Source organism: Urocitellus parryii, chromosome 2, assembly GCF_045843805.1.
Source record: "Urocitellus parryii isolate mUroPar1 chromosome 2, mUroPar1.hap1, whole genome shotgun sequence".
Classification (NCBI taxonomy): Eukaryota; Metazoa; Chordata; class Mammalia; order Rodentia; family Sciuridae; genus Urocitellus; species Urocitellus parryii.
This window is the reverse complement of record NC_135532.1, coordinates 14,575,860-14,600,162: the sequence shown is the minus strand read 5'-3', so window position 1 is coordinate 14,600,162 and position 24,303 is coordinate 14,575,860. Positions and strand designations below refer to the sequence as shown.

Sequence of the window (24,303 nt, the reverse complement as noted above, 5' to 3'; positions counted from 1 at the left end):
TTTTTAACAAAGAATTTGCAATTTCATCCATTATGGCTAATTCACAGCCATCAAGTGCTTTGGATTTGTTGATGGGGGGTGGTGGGTTTTATAGATTGTATGTCAGTGAAGGGGTTTATATTGAAAAATGATTTAGAAGGAGAGAATCAGCCAATCTCTTGCCCGTATTTGACATAAGATCTACATTTCTGATTAATGCGGATTTGTTTCTGGACTGATCTTAGAAGATATAACTCATTGTTTGTTATTTTCATTTTTTGCAGCTTATTGAAATGCTTACTCTGATAACTACTACAAAAACAAAACTAAAGTTTATAACATTGTCATAATCCTGTCATAATACTTAGTCATCTGCAGATAACCCACCCCCCAAAAAATATTAATTGTATTGAATGAGAAGCTGTTTCGTAGTCTCAGTTAAATTGGCTGTCATTTTGTATTTATCTATTTTCTCTGCCTACTTGGGAAGATGATGCTCTTAAATTAATAATTCAGGAGAGCAGGTGGAAGATTGGTTGGTGGGGAGGCAATAGTGCTGGACTAACTCTTCCTGGGCCAGGCCTTTATTCAGAGCCAATGTTGTGTGAATGTGTCAAATGGATGAGTGATAGATGGTGAGAAAATGTTTCTGTTTCTTGCAAATGCTTAAATGTAAAACTTAGAATTTATTTCCATTCACAACTTTATAGTAGCCTTTAGATGCAACACAATAATTTTGGATAAAGTTTTAGCACAGAGTAATTGTTAGTGGGCATTGGTTATAACATTTTAGAAAAGTGAGATTTTGGAATCTTGGCTTCTGTTAATGTCTTTTCTACAATTTATATTAAAACCTCTCAGAAATAAGAAGTAGTACTTTCTACCTTCTACTTTTGGATTGCTGGGTGCTGTCATCTTGCAAATGTGTTCTTAAAACTACCCTTGCTATTACTGTAGAGATTCTTCCGTGAGAGTGCATCTGTACTGAATCATCTTTTATTTTTATTTGAAAATTTTACTAACGTATTTGTAGATTCACATGTAATACAAAGAAGTAATACAGAGAGCCCATGTATTCTTTACCCAGTTTCCCCTAATGGCAATATATTGTAAAACTGTATTACAATATGAAAACCAGGACATTGACATTCATACAGTTTACCAATTTATTTAGATTCTCTCTGTTTTACTATTCATTGCTGTGTGTGTGTGTGTGTGTGTGTGTGTGTGTGTGTGTGTGTGTATTCACTCCCTATACACTTTATCACGTATGTTGTTTTTTGTGGTCACCACCAGAGTAAGCAGTACCAAACAGTTCTATCACCACCAGATTCCTCTCTGTTGCTCTTCTGGGTCCCTATCCATAATTCTTGGCAACCACTAATTTATTATTCATTTTTCAAATTTTGACATTTAAAAAATGTTATATAACCTTTTGCAATTGACTTTTTTTTTATTCAGCATAATTTTCTGGAGAATCATCCCAGTTTTGGCATACATCACTTAGTTTATTCCTTTTCACTGCTCAACATTCCATGGTACTTATATGACATAATTTTCCATTCATCACTTAAGGGATGTTTGGATTGTTTTTGTCATTTGGGTTACTGCAAATAAAGCTACTATGAACATTCTTGTAAAGGTCTTTATGTAAACATGAATTTTAATTTCTCTGAGGTAAATGCCCAAGAGTTCAGTTGCTTGATTGTATATTAATTATGTGTTTAGTTTTGTAAGAAATCTCCAAATTGATTTCTAGAGTGACTGTACCATTTTACATTCCTCTTCATCCTTGGTCCAGGATTTGATATCACTGTTATTTTTTATTTTTGTCATCAAATTATGATTTTAATCTAACATTTCCCTAATGGTTAATGATGCATTTACATTTTCATCTGTAAATCCTTTTCAATGAAATATCTGTTAATGTCTTTTGCCCATATTCTCATAGGATTACTTAAAAAAAATTGTGATGTTATGAGTGTTCTTTATGTTTAAGGTATTTTGTCAGATATGTGTATATATTTGCAAATATTTTAGTTTTCTTTTTTTTAAATATTTTTTTTAGTTGTAGGTGGACACAATACCTTTTTATTTTATTTATGTGGTGTTGAAGATTAAACCCAGAGCTTTACACATGCGAGATGAGTGCTCTACCACTGAGCCCCAGCGCCAGTGCATATTTTAGTTTTCTTCAGTGTCTTTTATAGAACAAAAGCTTTAATTTTGACAAAATTTGTTGTTTTTTTTTCACTTCTATGGAAAGCACAAAATACAAGGTGCTTTTGGTATCATTTCTAAGAAATAATCATCAAGCTCTAAGTTATAAAACTTTTCTCCTGCTTTATGCTTTTAAGTTTTACATTTAAGTCTGTAACCTATTTTGAATTAAGTTTTGTATAATAATATGAAGTTAGAGTCAAGCTTGATCTCTTTTGCCTTTGGATGTCCCATTACTCTAGCAATTTCCTTTAGTGAGTTGCTTTTGTACCTCTTTCAGTTGGCTGTACTTGTGTGGGTCCTTCTGAGTTCTCTATTCTGTTCCATTGCTCAATGTGTCTGTCCTTTGCCATTCTTAGGCTCTTGATTACTATAGCTAAATAGTATTAAAACTTTCAACATGTTAAATATGGCAGTTTATTTTAGCAAAGAAGGATTTATGAATTGGACAGTACTTAGAACCAGAAAAGGTTCAGAGAGCTGCGTTCTGCAATGTGGCCATGATTATTTTATAGAAAGAAATAGTATAGAAATAGCTTGATCAGTGAGAGTGCTGCCTTTGCCTTGTTTGGACATGGTCAGTGAGTTGACAGCCTGCAATTGGATGAGGTTTACTGCTTGTGATTGGCTGAAGTTCTTTGATTTTGTTAGGTTTTTAGTTTTGTTTTTTATATACGAAATCTAGCAGTTACTTTAAGTGGGAACTCACTGTAGGTGATAACCTCAGGCCATTGGCCTTGTGCTTATTTAACAATAGTAAGCTTTAACATTGTGGATAACATAAGGACCTTAGAGTGCTTGCATGTAATTTCCTTCTCTCTGATTTGTATAATATTCATTTTTAAAAATTGGTTCTTTTCTTGGTTTCTTTTTTTGCCATTCAGAAAGAATATAAAGGCAAATTCCAGAAGTCACTAGAGAATGTGACTTAAGTATTCCATACTTTTTTATATATTATCAAGTGTATAAATTTTTTAAAATTTGTGCTGCTTACTCCCTAAACTATAATTAAATTTTTTAGCCTTGGCAATATTAGTATCTAAAAAACAAGTAGATCAATGAATATATGTTATTCCAAAGTCTAACATCTTATTATTTTTTTTTAAATATTTTTTAGTTGTTGATCGCCCTTTAGTTTATTTACTTGTATGTGGTGCTGAGAATCAAATCCAGTGCGTTACACGTGCTAGGTAAGCGCGCTACCACTGAGCCACAACCCCAGCCTCTAACATCTTATTTTTTTAAAATTAATTTTTGAAATTAATTTTATTGTGTATATTTAAGGTATACAACACGACAGCATAAAGATACATTTATAGTACAGTGACTATTACTAAACTGGAAGAAAGTAATGTATCCATTATATCTTCATCCATGTTTTTTCCCATGTGGCAAGAGTAGCTGTAATCTACTCATTTAGTAATAAATCCTGAATATGACTCACACATATTATTATTAATTATATTCCTAATATTGTACATTAATCATTAGATTTGTCAATCCTACATATCTGCTATATTGTATCCTTTGACCCACAACTCTCCATTTCTTATTTCTCAAACAGACCCTGGTGTTACAACCACTGTTTTATTCTCTATGTAGACTGAAAATTTGTTTTCGAAGATTCCACATATAAGTGAAGTCATATAATATTTTGCTTTCTGTATCTGGTTATTTCATATATTTGGCATAATGTTATATCTGGCATAATGTTCTCTGAGTCCATCCATGTTGTAGCAAATGGCAGGATATCTGCCTTTTTATGGCTGAATAATTGTGTGTGTGTGTGTGTGTGTGTGTGTCAGTTTCTTTGTCCATTTGTCCACTGATGGACACTGTTTGATTGCTGTTACTTAACAAATACCTGAGAAAAATCAACTTAGAAAAGGTTTATTTTCATTCACAGGTTTAGAAGTTTTAGTCCAGAATCTGTTGCTTTGTGCCTGTGTCAGGATAACACATAACTATAGAGTTGGGATCCCATTATTCCCTTTAAGGGCATGCTCCCAATGACCTAAAGACCTTCTATTACACCCCACTTCTTTAGAGTTTCCACTTCCCCCCAATAGCATCATGCTGGAGATCAAACCTTTACCACATGGACCTTTGGGGGTGGGGGACATTCAAGATCCAAGATATGGCAGAAATCTAAGTTGTTTCCATATCTTGGCCTTTGTAAACAGTGCTGCAATGAACATAAAATTATAGATATATTTACAAAGTGGTGATTTCATTTCCTTTGAGTATATACCAAGGAGAGAAGTTACTAGGTCATATGGTAGTTCTATTTTAATTTTTTTGGGAACCTCTCCATACTTTTTTCCATAATGGCTATAACAATTTACAGTCTCACCAATATAGAAGGATTCCCTTTTCTCCACACCCTTGCCAAAACTTCTTATCTCTTTTTTGGTAATGGATGTGTGAGTTAGCTTCCTGTTAGCAATAATAAGATACTTGAGATAATCAACTTATTTTGGCTTACAGTTTTAGAGGTATCTATCCATCAGTTGGCTTGTTTTTGGGCACAAGCCAAGGCCATATATCATGGCAGGATGGTTGGTGGAGGAAGCTTGTTCATTTCATGTGCAGGATGGAAGAAGAGAAAGAGACTGGAGTCTCACAGTCTCCTTTGACATCATGATCCCAATGACCTAAATTCCTCTAGACCTCATGCTCAGAATAAAGCCTTTAAAACATGGACCCTTGGGGCACATTCTAGAAGAAATGTCTTTTCAAGTCCTTTGCCCATTTTTCATCTGGTTATATATTTTCCTGCTGTTGAGTTGTATGAATTATTGATAAATCTTGGATAGTAATCACTTTTCTGGTTTATAGTTTTTAAAATTTTATCTGTAGATTGTCTTTTCATTTTTTGATTGTTTCCTAAAATCTCAGGTTATAAAAGTACAAAAATAAGTGGGACTATAGACATCATAGTCTAATTTTATTTTGTCCTCAAAGGAGTCAAATTTACGTTCTATTAACCTAGGACTTCAATTACTATAATAGTATCCAGTTTATGTTGGCTGATGTATATAATGGAAAACAAATTGAGCATCCTTTTAAAGTATATATCTTTTGCAATCTATCCTTATTATAGAAAGATCACAAAAGGGGCTGGAGGTGTAGTTCAGTGGTAGGACATAGGCTTAGCATGCTCAAGGCCCTGGTTTCAATTCCATACCCCCACCACACACACATACACACAACAACAACAACAAAAAAGAAAAAAGAAAAAAGATCACAAAAAGAATCTATAATTTCACTAGTGTTTTTGGAATACTTTATGTGTGTTATGTGTAGAGTACCTTTTTAATCTCTCAACAACTACTCCATAGGGTGTAAGTACTGTTATCTCCATCTTATTGTCAAAATCCAGATAACATGGAGATACATGATTAATTCAGGATTTGGGTTTTATTTTAAAATGTGTGTGCGTAATACATATATATGTATGTCTATATATGTATATATATTTATGTTTTAGTTGTAGATGACAGAATACCTTTTATTTTTATGTGGTGCTGAGGATCAAACCCGGTGCCTCACCCATGCTACAAGCACTCTACCACTGAGTCACAACCCCAGCCCCAGATTTGGGTTTATTAATTATTTAGACTAGGAACATAAATGGTACAAAATCTTTTTCAAAATGTTCATAACCTGGCCACAGAGAAATGGTAAAACTTTTACCCTGTGTTTCTGCTGTATTGGTTTCCTGTGGCTGTATAACAAATTATCCAAAGTTAACAGCTTAAAACACATATTTATATTACCTTAAAAGTTATGGGGTTAGGAATATGGGAATTAACTGGGGTCCTCTGCCTCAGGGTCTGCTCAAACTTACTTGGAATGGTCAGACTTTGTTTATGAGTACTGAATTTAAGGTTTTATTTGTTCTTGTAGCTCAAATCTAATCCAAGTGAAAATGAAGAAAAGGAAGCCCAGTCACAACTTCTCAAGTCTGATGAAATGCAACGTTTGCGTTCACAAGCACTCGAGGCTTTTGAAAGTGCAGATTATACTGCTGCTATAACCTTCCTTGATAAGATTTTAGAGGTAAGTTTCTTAGATACCATGCTGACAAGCGGCACTTACTGCTTTTTACTGTAAGACATGTTTATCACTTAAACATACAATATACCACAAAACACTTAGACAGAATAAAATGAACTTTCAGCTGTTAAGTGAAAGATTGTATTTGTATGGAACATAATTTGCAACTGAATTTTCAGAATGTGCTGAAAACTAAGGTTTTCAGAATGTTTTGAATGTGCTGTGGAGCGAGAGTTACATATTTTCATACATTACTTGCTTTGCTATTTTGGTTTGATTTTTCAATTTTTGAGGGAAAAGAACTCTGGAGATTACATAATGGTGTAAGAGATGACAGTTGGTTGAAGAAAAAGGAAAGGAAAAATTATATTTGGGAAAAAAAGGAGTGCTGTAGGAAAGAAGGCAGACAGAGTTGACAGGACCCAAAGGGTTCTAGATAGGAAACTTAAATCTAGGGTTTCCCTGCCTCAGAAAGATTTAATGACACATAATTTTAGAAGAAAGTCTAAAGTAATGAAGTGGAAGTAGTCATAATTCATACTTAATTACCATTTTCACAGTATTTTGATGTACAGTTTCATTAAATCTTGGTAGTAAACTTGTGTGTAGAATGGGCATTTCTTTCATAAATATAGGGGAAATCTTGTGATATGAGCTGGTGGAATTTATGTTTTACTAAACTATGTTTTACAATATTAGGAAATGTAAAGTTATGACCTTTACTTTCTAACACTAGTTAGATTGTCCATTTTGACCTTCCTCACTGTCTATGATTCTTTAATTTATATGATGTTGATTTTCATCTTCATTAATGTGAAAATTGGGCATGACTTAGAGCAGTTCAAATAAATTATGTAAAGATACTCCCATATGTCACATTGCTGAGCTTTTGGGTTTATGTTTTAAAGAATGCCAGTATATTTTCTAAACATTATGGACTTTTGATAAAACAAATGGTGAAGCCTCCAGCCTTCTCACATTATTTTTCCTTTATTTTTTTGATAAGAGGATTTAATTTCAAGAAAATGACACTTTATAAAAGAGAGAATTTAGTTATCAGTAGAATACACATTTCCCAGCATATTTTACTCAATTTATTTTCTGGACTAGACATTAGAATTGTTAAATAAAAAGAACTGACTATTGGAAATTCTCTCCAAATATGCTTCACTGGGAACAACCATGGATAGTAAATGCTATGTTGCCTTTTTTAAAATTATTATTATTCAGTTTTAGAATTATAATTGAAGGAGGAAAGAAACGGGCCAGATTAGAATTTTAAGATATTTTTGGAGCAATTGCCACAATTTTTTCCCCCCAGTATTTGGGATTGGATTCAGAAACATTCTATCTCTGAGCCATATTCCCAGCCTTTTTGTTTCCTTTCATTTTATTTCAAGACAGGGTCTTGCTATGTTGCTGAGGTTGTCTTATAACTTGCAATCCTCTTATCTCATTCTCCTAAATAGCTGGGATTACAGGTGGGTGCCATCTTTTTTTTAATCATATTTAAATTGTAAAGGACTTTTAAACACTGTTTACAATACGGAAGTCATCACATTGAGGATGTTTATAAATATACAGATAAAAATATGTGGGATACAGTAATGAGTGTTCATAATTTATTGTTTCTTAAAGTCTAGTTCTTTTGTTTCTCAAGGTTTGTGTTTGGGATGCAGAACTGCGGGAACTTCGAGCTGAGTGTTTTATAAAAGAAGGAGAACCTAGGAAAGCTATAAGTGACTTAAAAGCCACATCAAAACTGAAGAATGATAATACTGAAGCATTTTATAAAATCAGCACACTGTACTACCAACTTGGAGACCATGAATTATCCCTCAGGTCAGTTTTAAGATTTTAATATTAAATTAATATGTGGTTGACATTTTATACTCTTTATATATCATTCCTTACATTACTCTAGTTTCATAGTTTATTTTCGTGAAAAGTGTTTATTTCATGAAAGTAAGTAAACAAGAAGTAATTTGTTTTCTAAAAACAAAATACTGTTTAATGTATAATTCTATATAAGTCATTTTACTTTGAATTAGAAAATGTGTTCATGGTATAGTGTCATATACAAGTACGTAGTAGATTATTAAGTATGTTTTGTTACAAATCAAAATACTATTTTGTGATTTTTGTATTTAATATGGAAAACTGAATATTTTGACTTGGAGCATTTTCCTTTTTTCAATTCCATGAGCAGTGAAGTTCGTGAATGTCTAAAACTTGATCAGGATCATAAAAGGTGTTTTGCACACTATAAACAAGTAAAAAAACTTAATAAGCTGATTGAATCAGCTGAAGAGCTCATCAGAGATGGCAGGTAAGAATATGTTTATCCTAACCACCCAGCCTTTCCTTCTGACATCAGGTTATGGGCACAAATGAACTACTGAACTCTACCAAGCTCATTTATTCTCTGTCACTGAGGGTGAAGTATTCTAGATGGCACTGGGCTTTAGCAAAACCACCAGAATTATACATTTTTAGAATAAGGTAGAATATAAATATTAATTGTATAGTATCCTTATCAGCAGATTTATGTTAGGCCAGATTTTTTTTTTATGGTTATTGATGGACAGCATGCCTTTATTTTATTTATTTGCTTTTTTATGTGGTGCTGAGGATTGAATCCAGTGCCTCACACATGCTAGGCAAGTGGTCTGCCACTGAGCTACAGCCCCAGTCCTGTTAGGCCTTATTTTATTGAGTGTCTCTTATATCAGGCATAGAGCTATGTACTAAGGGTATAGAAATGAATTTGACTATAAGTTTTTGGTCTTAAGTTTATTGCTTTGTGTGGAAGACGGACATATAATTTGCTGATTAACGGATAATATGATACCAAACTGCTAGAATGTATAGAGTATGATGGGAATACCAAAGAGGGGCTTTTTAATGCAGTCCAAGGTATTAAGGCCAGAAGTTAAAAAGAGAAGCTTGCTGGAGAAGGTGATAGGTATTTAAATCCTAAGTCTAAAAAATACATAGAAGTTGCCAGAATATAGATTGTGTCTGTATAAGTATTGTTTATAGGTGGTTTGTAGGTTGGGGCAGGGGAGTTGAAGAAAATGGAGAACTTCCACACAACAGTGCTTAGTAGAATGTAGGCTCTGAATTCCCTATTTCTAATACTTTTGGAAACTGTCACATGAGAATGCTTTACCCAATTTCCTCCAGCTTCTGGCAAACTATAATACAGTATCATAATCAGGATATTGATTAATTCCATTACCATAAGAATGTCTCATGTTGCCCTTTTATAGCCATAACTATTTCTCTCCTGTCCTTACCACTTCCTGAATACCAAGTTACCATGAATTTATTTTCCATTTCTATAATTTTGTCACTTCAAGAGTGTTATAGAGGGCTGGGGATGTGGCTCAAGCCGTAGCGCGCTTGCCTGGTATGCGCGAGGCCCGGGTTCGATCCTCAGCACCACATACAAAACAAAGATGTTGTGTCCGCGGAAAACTAAAAAATAAATATTAAAAAAATTCTCTCTCTCTCTCTCTCTCTAAAAAAAAAAAATTAAAAAAAAAGTGTTATAGAAATGGAATCATATGTACACTTTTGGAATTGGCTTTTTTCCACCTCAGCATAAATCTCTGAAGATTTATTAGATTATTATGTGCATAAGTATTTCCTTCCTATTTTTTGCTGAAATTTCCATGGTGTACGTGGACTACACTTCAGCCATTCACCCATTGAAAGTCATAATAGCATTTTATTCCACCCCCACCCCCCGCATTGGGTATTGAACTCAGGGGTGCTCTACCACTTAGTTATATCCCCAACCTCTTTTACTTTTTTTTAAATGTTTTTTTTTTAGTTGTAGATGAACACAATACTTTAATTTTATTTTTATGCGGTGCCAGGGAACGAACCCAGTGCCTCACGCATGTTAGGCAAGCACTCTTCCACTGAGCCACAACCCCTGCCCCCTCTTTTACTTTTGAGAGAGTATATAAGTTGCCCAGGTTGTTCTTGAAGTTATGCTCCTGTCTTGGCCTCCCCAGTAGCTGGGATTTCACATGTGCATCATCATGCCAAGCTTTTCTTTCACTCTTTATCTTTTCATCTTAATTGTTTTTTGTTTGGTGTATACACGTTTAGGATTGCTGTGTGGTGAATTGACCCTTTTATCATTCTGTATTGCTCATTTCTGATAATTTTCTGTTACTTTATATGACAGTATAGTCTCTCTTGTTTTCCTCTGATTACTATTTACAAGGTATGGTCTTTTCTATCCTTTTACTTTCAGCTTGCATTTGAAGGGAGTTTCTTGAGGACAGCTTTCAGTTGGGTCATGATTTTAAATGTACCCTGCTAATCTTTTCTAATCACTTTATTTAGACCATTTACCTTTACATTTAATGTAATTGTAATAGGTTAGGGGCTTAATAGCTGTTTTCTTCTTTGTTTTCTGTTTGTTATTTTTCCTTTTGGCTATTTGAACACTTTTAGAATTCCGTTTTTATTCACTTATGGAATCTTGGCATGTATCTCTTTGCCCCGCTTTTTTAGTGTTTGCTATGGGTTTGACAAAACTTGTTAGAGTCTATAGCATCATTTTAGTAATTTATGTGTAAAAGAACCTTATTTTCCTTTAATAGCCTTTACCCTGTACTGTTTATAATTGTCCTGTGTTTCCATACCACAATACAATGTTATAAATTTTGCTTCAACATCAAACACAATTTAGAAACCTAAAGAAGAAAGAAAGTCTAGAATATTGTTTTAGTCTGTTTTGTGCTGCTACAATAAAATACCTGAAGCTGGCACTTTATAGTGTAATTCATTATTTTAGTGGCTGGTAAGTCCAAACAGCATGGGGCCAACATCCTATGAGGGCTCCCTGACTATGTCAGTGTGGCAGAGAAGCATGTGGGATGGCCTTATGATAACTTGCTTTCTAGAGAATTAACTTGGTTGTGGGATAACTTCATTAATATCTTTTAGAGGTGATGCCCTCAGGACTTAATAATTACCTTTCACTAGGTTCTATCTCTTAAAGGCACTGTCACACTAGAGACTAAACTTTGAGCACATGAACTTTTGGGGGACAGATCATGGCAAGTATGCACTCATATTTTGCTTGCTGTGTTCTTTTCCTTGTTAATGTTCTAAGATTCCACCTCTTATTCTTTCCTTAAGTTTTGGGTATTGAACCCAGAGCCTGAGCATGTGTTCTACCACTGAACTATACCCCCAACCCTTGTGTCTTTTCCTTTCCTTTAGGGTTGGTCTATTGGTGATAAAATTTTCTAGTTTTCTTGTATCTGAGAATATCTTGGTTTCCCTTTAATTCCCAGAGGAGATTTTCTCTGGGTATAGGATTCTGAGTTAATACAGCACCTGGAAAATTTTGTGCTACTATCTTCTGGCCTCCATAGCTCTTGATAAGATTCTATGTCATTCTTATAGTTCTCCCCTCTAGAGTCTCAGGTTTCTGTTTTCAAGATTTTCCTCTTTAATAAGTTTAATTGTGATGTGTCTTGGCCTGGATTTCTTGTTACTCTACTCATAAGTCTAAACTTAGTTTCTCAAATTTATTATGTGCCATATCACAATATTCACTCAAGATACACCACATATGTAATGATGGTCCCCTAAGATTAAGATGGCCTAATGATATAACCATTGTAACACATTAGTCAGGTAAGATGTTGCTGGTGATGCTGACCACAACAGACTTGATAGCTGTATCCAAGTGTAGCACATACAACTATATATAATGCATAATAGTTGGTAATGATAGTGGATAACTATACTACTGGTTTTTATATACAGAGTATATTCCTTTTAGTTTTTGTTTTTTTTTTTAAAGTTGACTATAAAACAGCATGCTGTGTTATGTCAGCAGTAGCTTAAAACATTGTGTTAGAGGCCAGGTCTGTATCATCTGGTTTTGTATACTTGACACTTCTACGATGATGAAACCACCCAAGTACACATTTTCAGAATGCAGCTCCATTGTTAAGCAACGCGTAGGTTTAGCCATTATTTAAATACTTCTTTAGATCTTTGTCCTCTCCATCTTAGACTACAATGACATAAGTGTTAGATCTTTTGTTAGAATCTCACAGGTCCTTGGGAGTATTCACTTAAGACTGTATTCTCTTTGTTGTTCAGATTTGACAATTTCTGTTCCAGTTAACGGAATACTTTTCTCTGTTCTCTTTGTTTGCTATTGAGTACATTCAATGAGGGTTTTAATATTTTTTTAGTTCTAAAAACTCCATTTGGTCTTTCTTTGCTCAGCCATCCTGTGCTTTTCACTTGAGTTAAACTTTATTTGTGATTGCTTTTTCTTCATGGCTGCTTTAAAATCTTTATCAGATAATTCTAATACCTCTGTTTCATTGGGGTTTAGTATTTTTCTCATTTGGTTTGAGATTTTTCCATTTTTTGATATGAATGGTTTTTAATTGAAACAAGGAATTCTCATTTTGTTATAAGGCTCTGGTTTTAATTTAAACCTTGCTTTTGGCTGGGTTTTTCCTAACATAATTCCAGCAAAGTGGAGGGTGGCACCACCTTGTTACTGCTGGATGGAAACAAAAGTTTCCTCCTTGGCTTTTGTTGATACCTGAGGGTGGGGAGGGCTTCTTACTAGAAAATAGGTTGGTACAGGCAAGAGTTCTGGCTCCTCACATGGTCTTCTCCATTGACACCACCACTGGAGGAGTAGGGTGGAGGAAAGTCCTGGCTCCCTTTTGGCCTTTTCTGTTATTGCCTTAGTAGAGATGGAGGGGAACCCCATTCAGCCTCAGCAAGGAGATGTCTAGATTCTCCACTGGCTTTTGCTGGTCTCAGGTGTGTTCTCTGAGGTATTTGGCTGGACTAAGGCAGTTACTGCTTTGCTGGGCTGCCCTTTTCAGGTTCTCTGGTCAGGGAGACTTTGGATTTTTATTTTTGCTTTTACATTTTTGGGTTGCTGACATCTTCAGCTCCAAGTCTGGGCTATAGGAAGCCAAAAATAAAGCCAGGGAATTTACCATCATGTTTTTCCTCAGCTCCTAAGGCTACTAGATAGTTTATCTTTTATCCCCTCTTTAGACTTTTAATATCTAGGGGTTTTAGTTGTACTTAACTGGAGAAACTGAGAAAAGTACATCTATCAACTCTCCTAAAAACTAGGTTTTCTTTTAAATGTATTGCTCTTAGAAAGCTTGGAAAGTTGGGAATTTAAACAGGTTCCTTCTATAAGGAACTGCATTATACTTATTTGTGAATATTGGCATTTACTGATAATAACAGCCCATTATGTGCCTTTTTTTTTCATAAAAATGTGTAGTAGCCAAAAAATAAAACTGGAATTCTGTTTTGAAAGTGCTCAATTTAAGTCAAACTTCAGGTGTTTTGAGTTTCAAAATCTGAGCTTTGGTCTGTAAAGGACTTCGTCACTGGGTTTGGTGTTCATAGGCATGCCTTGATGTGTCTGGGTATACCTCCTGTGGCCAGGTGTTTATCTCTGGACTGTACCTTCCATGCAACTCTGGGTTAACAAGGTCTGAACAGTGTTTAAAGGCAGGTGCTCATTTACTTGAATTGATAAAGCAACCCACAGTGAAGAGAGAGGGTCCTTTGCACAGCTCTGGAAATAGAATTTTATTGGTTACTCATCACATTTTGCTCATTTAATAGATACACAGATGCAACCAGCAAATATGAATCTGTCATGAAAACAGAGCCCAGCATTGCTGAATACACAGTTCGTTCAAAAGAAAGGATCTGTCACTGCTTTTCTAAGGTAACAGTTGACTTTTCCCTGAAATGTAAATATTTAACATGATGAATAACAACCGTAAATTCTTTTCTCATACTTGCTTTTAGGATGAGAAGCCTGTTGAAGCCATTAGAGTATGTTCTGAAGTTTTACAGATAGAACCTGACAATGTGAATGCACTAAAAGATCGAGCAGAGGCCTATTTAATAGAAGAAATGTATGATGAAGGTAAATCTTTAAGGAATTTGATTTGCAGTATCTAAAGGTTCATTATGTCAAATTTGCAATGTTCAGTTGCCTTTTATTTAGAACATATTTACCAGCATACCTGGAAATGTTGACAATTTTGGAAAAGTGGTAGTAAGTGTGAAATTATTCTTTCTTAGTGGAATTTAAAAGGTACATTATGGAAAGAGTTCTATTGAAAACTAATTGAGTATAATATAAAAATTTTAGCTCTCTTTGCTGTAGGTTGGTACAGGCAAGTAGTCAACTTAGAGAAAAAAACAAAACAAATAATTTATAGATCTCATAGTCAGAGATAAACACTATTCATTTTGGATTTATATCTTTCCAGACTTTTGTCTAAGCACATTAGTCTATATTTTATGTATATACATATATACCCACATATCCTGTGCATATGCCCAGCTTGTATAATATAAACATAAAGCATACAGAAAATTCATATGTCTAATAAAAAATGATCCGCTGTGACCTTCATATTGTGTACTAACATTAGGATAGCTGCTTTTTCCCAACTTGAAGTTGAAGAAATGAAGAGAGATTCCTGTTAGATGTTATGAGGATGCTGAATACAGGCAGTGTCCTATTTTCTGAAAGTAAGGCACATACAGCAATATACATTTTTTTAAAAAAACAATTCTATGTATTGTTTTGTAGCTTTGTGTGACAGTATGTCATGAACATTTATTTAATTAAAGAAATGAGCCTTATAGATGCTTATTGCAAAAATTTTTTTTGTTTGTTTGTTTCAGATCAGGTAGAACATTTTAAATTAAGTTTTCTGTTACAGTGAAATTTGGTTTGTGGTTCACTTTTAAAAAAATAAACTGGTCATTCTTTTCCTGCTTTCCCCGATTTGCAAAGAATCTTACAGTTTTCAGTGGTGATGACAACTCTGGTGACCATTTGTGGGGCATTCAGACCTTGAAGCTTCAGTGAGATTTAAAAATGTATGCAATCAGAACAATTAAGTTAGAATGGAGTCCACATGGAAGATCATTTGAGTTTGCTCCTTTCCTTTTTGAGCTACGTTGTCCCCATGAAGAGATGACTTTATGCTAGGATTTTGCATTCCAGTTAGTTTTGATCAAAGGAACATCTTGTCATCTCTACGTAAGTCCTTAGCTCTAATGGTAAAATTAGGGAAACCGCAGTAGAAAAAGCTTAGCTGTTAGGTCAGAGTTCTTTAGCTGTTAAATATAATTCAAAAGGTGCTTTTGTAATGAAAAAAGCAGGTTTTGCTTTTTAGGGAAATCTAATGGCTTAATACTAATTTAAACATGAGTTTATTCTTTGTCTTATTACAAGTATAAAAATTAAATCTAAGATGGGGACAAAGGGAGTGAAGAGAAAGTAAATGATGTAAAGGAGCAATCATGATAAGAAGGCTAGATAATACTTCAGTTAAAATGAAGGCTTTCCATATTCTTCTATTTACTGGCTTTACCATTTTAAAAATCAATTTAAAAATATTTAAGCATTGATAGGTATAGTTTTGTGAATAATGGAATATGGGGCTTTATTAATTTGGGGATCCATCCATAGAAAGTAAGTAAAGACTATTGTTTGAGCCCAGCGAGGTTGTGCATGCCTATAATCCCAGCAACCTGGCAGCTGAGGCAGAAGGATTTCAAGTTTGCAGCCAGTCTCAGCAGTATAGCAAGACCCCATCTCAAAAAATAAAAAGGGCTGGGATGTAGCTTAGTGGTTAAGCACTCCTGGCTTCAATCTCCAGTACCAAAATAAAACAAAACACAAACATTCTTGTTCAAGGATGCCTTCGATGTCAGGAAAAATGAAGGGGAACTCTTTTTAGATCTCATTGGGGCTGCTTTTGACAGGAACAAAGTGACACTAAACCGACACCAAAATGTTAAGCAGTTATATTTGCTAGAACCTGAGGGGAGGAGCACCTGATGCATCCTGCTATACTTTATCTAGGGAGCATTTCAGAGTTCTCATGGCTGATTCTTCTTTCCAGGTTGTTGACTTAGGTCCCTAGCTCCTATATATGGGGAAGAGATTGGTCATATTAGGATCATAGAAATTTGGCTTGCTAAGTTAAAAGCTGCTTATATATTTTCACACACTGAGTAGAGCAACTGTGGACCCATTTATATAAAGCACATGTTTTTGAAACTTCCAGCTGAAAGGATGCCAGGGTGATAAGATATAGAACCTAGGGACAAGGAATATGATAAAATTGTGGTCAGATACCAAGGTTGGGGGATTTTTTTTTTTTTCTAAACAGGCTTAGCAAGACTCTAGCTCAAAATAGATTCTACCAGGATGGAGAATCCCAAGGTTGGGATCTAGTTAGAAGAGTCTGTGTAAAGTTTTGGTCAAAGGAGAGTCTCTGTCAATATGCAGAATACAGCATTACCTCTGGTCCTCTACCAGTCAGTCCCCATCCCATAGGCAACTGTTGTTCAGATTTTCTCCACAGATTTTATATATATATATATATATATATATATATATATATATATATATATATATATATAAATTTTTCATTCAGCATTTTTTTGAGATTTATGTTACATGCTTTGGTAGTTCTTTTTATTGCTTAAGAGCAGAAGCTGGCAAATGTTTTGTATAAAGGGCTAGATAGTAAATATTGCAGGCTCTGCATGCCATATGGTTTCTGTTGCAACTATCAATTCTGCTGTTGCTACGAAAAAGCAATAGGCAGATGAATAGGCATGGCTGTATTCCAGTAAAACTTCATATTCAGAAACAGGCACATCTCTTTTTGCACTAAAAGAGCGAAGGCTTCCCAGTGGTAGCTGGGAAAGGTGAGAAGTGGTTTAGCTCTAGTTTGAATAAAAACTAATTTGGGACTTAATAATGGAGAAAATCACTTGCTGTTTTCTTGAAATTCTTCTCTGTATTGGGGAGCTCAGGTAGGCTTTAAGTGGGTGGCAACTGTTCACATAAACATGCCCCCTCTATGGTACCTGCCAAGCTGCCATGTCAGGGGTTCCTCCACATTGCACATGTTTCACTCTGCTTAGAGGCAGATTTGGGGGCCCCAGGGGGGATAGTGCTGCAGGCAGCTGCTCCACATGCCAGGTCAAGAGCTTGTGCAGGCTTGTTTTCATCTTAGACTATCCTGATGGTTGCCTTTAATTTTTTCTTGCTTGTTAAACTGAAAATCCTTGGCCCAAAATCACTGTTGCTACTGTGTGTGTTGAAACCTATAGTTGACGTGGTCACCCTGACTGCTGATGTTCTTCCTGATACCTTTCTAGCATCTCTATTAAACTGTCCACTCAGATTTTCTTTGCCAATGCCTTACTTTCCTATGAACATTCACTTCAGTTTCAGTGAAGATTACTGTGTGTAATGTGGAGTACTGATATTAAAGTACATTGAAGAAGGCACTCGGAGATGATGTGGGAGGGTGGGCAAGTAAACCAAGAGCAGTGCATTTTTAAACAGGCTACCTGACTTCAGCCTTAATTGTCTTTTGTAAGTTTGTGAACAAAGTTATTACTTAAGCTTTTAGCAATAATGATGAAGGGGCATGACTTTAGTATCAATTCTGCAGGATGTGTAGAGGCAATAAATTGTAATCCCCCCTAACAGCATTATCTTAAACATATTTTTACAGCTATTCAAGATTATGAAGCTGCTCAGGAACACAATGAAAATGATCAGCAGATTCGGGAAGGTCTAGAAAAAGCACAGAGACTATTGAAACAGTCACAGAAACGAGATTATTATAAAATCTTGGGAGTAAAAAGGTGAAATTATTAAAATTTACATTGCTACTGTCTTAAAGCTAATCATATCATCTCTTTCTCTCTCCCTGATTCATTTATTTATGTAATTTTGGTCAACTATTATTCTAACAATCCTTAATAACATAAAGCTATTTTGAATATGCTACAGGCAAGTTTGATAGAGACCAATAATAGAGAATTAAAAGTTGGTGACAAAGGCTGTACACACCAGGTTCTAGACATAGATTATTATTATTATTAGGAAAGGTTAAAGTAGTAGAAGTGAACTTTCTTTTGATGGGGAGAGAAGGAATGAGGAAAAGAAAAATATCTTAGGCCTAAAAATAAAGTTGTACTTTTATCATAAGACCATCTTCTGTGACCCAGTAAACTGTCAATCTTCAAACCAAAGCCTGAAACTTTGTTCTTAATAAGTAAACTAATTCCGAGGCAAATGGTTCAAAGCCTTTTTAATGCCAAACAGCAATCAAATCAAGGTATCTTAAATTATAAAATCAGTACTTTATTCTCAGAGAAATTCTTAGTGAACAGGTATCTGAGGCAGCCTGGCTGATTTTAATGGTCACACAGAGCTGGGAACTATAAAATCCCATTGGCAGTTAATCTCATTTTTTATGGAAGAAGGTTGGCTACTTAACTAATGATTGTTTGTTTTACCACACCTCAGAAATGCCAAAAAGCAAGAAATCATTAAGGCATATAGAAAATTAGCACTGCAGTGGCACCCAGATAACTTCCAAAATGAAGAAGAAAAGAAAAAGGCTGAGAAAAAGTTCATTGACATAGCAGCTGCTAAAGAAGTTCTCTCTGATCCAGGTATTATTTGCCCTCAGCATCATCCCAGTCTCTTGAAAGTAGATTATTAGCTCTTATTCCTTTGCCTCATCTCAGAAAGCAGTATCAGAAGTGGAGGGTGGAAAGCATGGTAAGTTGTCTTTGTGGGTCTGTGACTGGTCCTGCAGTTTTAGAAATTGTTTTATATCTGCCTCATCTGATCTGGGTCCCTCAGATCAAATGTGGAGTCAGAAGCTTGAGCTCGAATCTTTTCTACAACTTTTAGGCCTTATGGGTTATTTTTTTCCTCTTTCCAAATCTGATAAAATTGAGCATAATCACAATACCATCTAGGTTCTTTCCATCTTCACAGGTCAGTAATGAATTCTAAACTCCCCGGAACACGGTGAGGAAACAATTGGTCAGGTCATCCTTTGCATCTCTGGGTGTGATCACCAGCAATCTTATCCTAAACTGGTTGGTCAGTTCTTTTATCATATATTAACATGGCCTGGAGACAGGCTGAGAACTGAGATAATAATGAATAATGCTTTTTCATTTCAGAAGTTTGATGTTAAGCTACCATTTTTTGTGGCCTTCCTTGTCAGTGGAATTAGAAGCCTTGATGTGAGCTAAATACGTTCAAGGGGGCTGGGATTATAGCTCAGTGCTTGCCTCGCACATGTGAGGCACTGGGTTTGATCCTCAGCACTACATACAAATAAATAAATATATGAATATATTGTGTCCACCTACAACTTAAAGAGACATTCAAGTTTTACCACTCTGGCAAATCTTTTTTGAACACCTGTTTATGCCATGGAATGGAAGTTAAATGATCCTTTGTTTTTAAGTAATGTATAACCTAGTAAGGGAGAAAGAACTGCACTTGACTTAGTAGGAACACATACTGTCCTGTTATTTGGCAACTATCAGGTGCCTACAATATCCCTCAAATGGTTAGGCCCATGCAGTGTGGGGCAACTCCTTTTTTTTTTTGAGGGAGGGTACTCTGGAGTGGAGCCTATCATCATGGAGCTCTGCACAGAGAAAAACACTGCAGGGTGTTTTCCCTAGTTCCTGTTCTTATTCTCGAGATGAACAGCTTCTTCCTATCTCTATATAATTCCTGTATCTGCATGGTGTCTCTGCTCAGGGCTGAGAGGCACAGTAGTGGGGCACCAGTTACAGAAGGGAAAATGAGCCTGCTGGAGGGTGCATGAAGGGGGCCTTGCTCGCCCCCCCCCCCCCCCCCCGTACCTGAGGAACCACAGTGCTGCTCAGGTTGAATAGTGAGGTTCTAGGAAGTTCATTTTGTGCTTGGGGAAGAGGGTGTTAGTGAATTTATTGCTGGCACACTTAATTTGGGGGCTTAAGGTGCTAATATAGCTATTTTATCAGAAGAGTGCAACTTTTGGAAGTCTGTAGATATCTCCAAAGAGCACTACTAAAAAGTAGTTTCCTGACACCTCCCTGCCAATGTACCTTTGTTAATGCCCGGATCTTAAGTTGTTGATTTCTTTTCTAGAAATGAGGAAGAAGTTTGATGATGGAGAAGATCCCCTGGATGCAGAGAGCCAACAAGGAGGTGGTGGAAACCCTTTTCACAGAAGCTGGAACTCATGGCAAGGGTTCAATCCCTTCAGCTCAGGCGGACCATTTAGATTTAAATTCCACTTCAATTAAACCAACTTTTTTCTGCTCTTCCTTAATTTTTTTTTAAAGATTAAAAAAAATCTTGTTCTGGGATCCTAATGAAAAAAAATTTCAAATCTTTGTCCATGACCAAAGAGTTGTTTTAATAGGAAAAAATCTGTTCTTATCCACTGTAGACCAAAGGTTGATGGATCTGCAAGGGGGCGGGCAAGGATGGTTCTATCTCTGACAAGAGTCTGTATTCATTTTATGAATGTCTGGAAGAAGTAGTCTGAAGCAGCTCACCTGTGGATGTGCTCACATATTCTGTGTTTTCAGCACTGGAGCATGTAGATTCTTTTCTTCATAGCCTTGCATAGTACCTCTGTGAAGGAGATGTGATCTTCATGAGAAGGGGTTGTGTTTCAGTTCTTAAAGAGAAAATGAACAGATGAGCTTTATTGTTCTTAGGAACAACTATGCTTAGATTTTGGTCAGTTCAGTCACTTGCTAATGTTAAATTGCTATGCCTCCTTTAAGGTATATCTGATTATTCCTGTGCAAGCGTCAACACGGCTGTCACTGAGGAAGGGGCAGAGTCTTTTAGGAAATTTGCCACCAAATGGTAGTTGATATATCCTGGTATAGAATGGATTGATGTTAAACATTTTTTTGTTTAGTACCTACAGGATACTGAAAAAAAACTTGAATTTAATTCTAAGAACCTATGGGCCCTTTTGCTTAACATTAAACAGAACAATTGGAACCTGTTTTACATTTTATGTTTAGTTATATGATAAAGCAGTGGTATTATTTGACTCCTACTTTCAAGCAATACCGTAGGGCAGTTTCTCTTACATCTGGACTGACCCTCTGAGCAACTTCCCCATGGGAGTAGTTTGCTGGTGTGTTGGACAGCAGTTCTGCCCTCACCAGCCAGGCTTGGGTGCCTCTTAGTTCTGCCCAACAGAAAATACAGGCTTGCAAATTGGTTGGTTTTTGCTGGCTCTGCATCCATTATCATTTCACTTCACAACGTAGCATCTTCTTCAGAGATAGTTACCTTCTTCAAAAGGAAGGGAAGGTAAGATATTATACTATTAAGTCATTGTATACTGGATAGTTTTTACCCTAAAAAATGTTTCTAAATGAAGAACAGTGAATATTTATGGAACTGCTAATGCTGAATTTAAAATCTAAGATTACTTTAGATAAGAATTACCTTCATTCTAGAAAGGTTTTTGGTTTTGCCTTGAAGCATTTGAAACATTTTAAACATTAAAAGTTCTAATATATGGCTTCTGTGAAATCAAGCATTTTAGTTCCTGTAGGGCCATCCCGACCACAAAGGACTGCAACAACCATGCACAAGTTATTTTTTTTTCCATGTGACTAGAGAAAAACGTTTTTAACTGAAGGACATAAATCACATAACACTTAAGTGCTTTGTGCATCTATTTAGAAATCTGTTTCTTACTGATAAACTTAAATAGTGCATTTTGAAAACTAGTAAACAGCTTGCAGCTTTCATTTAATGTCTCAAAATTCAAGGCAATATGAAAATAATAAGTAAATTCATTTTGTTCTGTAATCTTAGTAATCTCATTACTTCACTAGTTACGTCAGCAATATATTTTTTTAAACTGGTTCCTTTTGTGGTTATCACTCTTTGAAATAATGACGGCCTCTACTTATTTTCAAAAGTAAGAATTTTCACACAGATCAAGGGAAATAGTAAAGTGACTCACCCTTGCATTTGGGAGCATAAAAATTTGCCAGCGGGGACTCAGACGGTTGAGGGCTGGGCCTAGCTGCCTCTTAACTGGCTGCCCAGAGGGCTTTTGCATTTCATTTTTTTCTCCACTTGTAACAACTAAAATCACTGTGGATTTAGTTTAGTCAACTTAATCAAATTGTGTAGTTACTTGATGGTTTTCAGTGAAGAGAACAACAGAGCTTTGGTGCCAAGTTGTCAGTGCCACATAGGGAAACAAGTTCTCTGGGATCACTTGTGCTGATGAAGGAGGGAGGAAAGGGCTTGAGGTGTCAGCCTGGATGGTTGTCAGTAGTCTTCTGGTGTCCACTCAAATAGAAATACAGTCATTGTGTGTTCTCAAACAGTGGCTGAGAAAAACCCTGGATGTGTAAAGGTACAAAGAAGATGTTCTTCCATTGCTCATATGCAGTGTGAAAACATATCCCTGTAAAAAACATTTTTCTTTTTCTGTGGGATGACTTCCACATTCCAGTCTCTTTAGGGACTGCAGATGCTGCAGGTAACCTTTGTGAACGTTCTGGAAAGAACAGTATCAGAGAGGGGCATATTGTCTTCTGTTCTCAACTCCTCCCTTCCCTTTTGGTGGGCTACTGAAGGGTCACTGGTCTGGACTATTACACTGCGGACACTTTCCGTAGCAGGAATTAAAACATGTCAGCCTAGTTATGTTTTAAAATGTTCTAAAAAGGGAGACAGCATTTAAATCATTCCTTAGTTCTGAAAGTTTTCTTACCATGAATAGATGAAAAATTGAAAACAATTCCAGTAGTTTAATAATATGAATCGGATGTGATGATTAATTTTAACATGTCTTTCTCATTAGTCAGTGTTAAAAGTATATTCTAGTTAAATATCAGTATGAAAATAAGTTGTGGGAGCTCTGATAATGGAATCTAAAAACTACCCATGATTTTTTTTAAGAGAAAAAAGTTGATAACTAAATAGAAAAATAGTAGAATCACAATTTGAAATTGATATCATTTTTTACTCACAGGGAATAATGACAAATTTCACCTTTAAAGGCATGAAATTGGCCAGAAGTTGTATTTCACACTTACCAGGAAGAAAGTGCAAGTTCAAAATTATTCTTCTGGTCTGTGTTGGAACCACCTGCATTACATACACAGGGCACTGGTGATGGTCCTTGCAAAATGTTTTCACGAACTACACATCAACAGGATAACCTGTTGAGAAATTTATGCAACTTTGTTGAATGTAGTTGACTCTTCCATATTTATAAAGAGAGAAGAAAGCAAATGCTAATTTGTCAGTAACAACCAGTATCCTTATTTTAGATCAGATCATTCCTTTTCTGTTAGAGGCAGAATTTTTTCTGTAATTTCAAATGATGTTAAGAGGTGGGATGACTTTTTTTTAAAACAGATGATCTCATTTGCTGAATGATTCAAGAGTAAAATTAGCCACTGCGTGGCTTTGTGTATAGTAACAGGTTTTGTTGTACTCATCTGTGGATGAAACACTTACCTGCAGAAGGAAGCAGAGCACAGGGGAGGTGAAAATTGGAGATGTTAGAGAAGTTAAGCTATTACTCTAACCCTAAGGTTGTTTGTTTTGAATAAGAGAAAAGACTTAACTTAATCCATCTTGATTTAGTGTTTTAATAAAAAAGGAACCTAAAATTATTTGAAATGGATCTCAGACATACCTACAAATATGGGTACTATTTTTATGCCCGTGTATTTTCACATTTAATAAAAATATTTATGGTCATATTATTTATGGTCATATTCTTCTTTTGATTCAATGTTTAGTCATTTTTGAATATAAAAGTTCTAAGAAAGTCCATCTTAGAAATCTATTTCCAAACTTACTTCACGTGAAGTAAAACCAGTGATAGACTCTCTTGTATGAGCTGAGCAGGAAGGTCAGAGCACAAAGGCAAGAATGACTAGAATCTTATAACTTTCAAGTCCTAAGTACACATCAACAGGATAACCTATAGATAGCAGAAAAAAGAAAATTCTTCCATTTTCATATTAAAACTAACACTCAAATAGCTTTGAAGACCTTCCCTTTTACTCTATTTACTTGTGTTGTCCTGAGAGATATGCTTCAGCCTATCTCAAATTTCTACCAACAAAGGTAGCTTTTCTTCTTGGTTATATATT

General features: G+C 35.4%; 1 protein-coding gene across 2 annotated transcripts in view; it reads left to right on the top strand.

Annotated features, from left to right (window-relative positions):
* The window catches only part of Dnajc3 (DnaJ heat shock protein family (Hsp40) member C3), a 58,782-nt gene extending 34,872 nt beyond the window's left edge, over window positions 1–23,910 (top strand). For both annotated transcript variants that reach the window (XM_026399235.2, XM_026399245.2), the window contains 8 exons: window positions 6,109–6,261; window positions 7,919–8,100; window positions 8,468–8,587; window positions 13,915–14,020; window positions 14,104–14,224; window positions 17,856–17,988; window positions 18,656–18,804; window positions 20,291–23,910. In XM_026399235.2, the coding sequence (XP_026255020.1) occupies window positions 6,109–6,261; window positions 7,919–8,100; window positions 8,468–8,587; window positions 13,915–14,020; window positions 14,104–14,224; window positions 17,856–17,988; window positions 18,656–18,804; window positions 20,291–20,448 (1,122 nt within the window). In that variant the 3' untranslated portion in view covers window positions 20,449–23,910. The remainder of the gene's footprint in view (window positions 1–6,108; window positions 6,262–7,918; window positions 8,101–8,467; window positions 8,588–13,914; window positions 14,021–14,103; window positions 14,225–17,855; window positions 17,989–18,655; window positions 18,805–20,290) is intronic.
* Window positions 23,911–24,303: the final 393 nt, after the last annotated feature.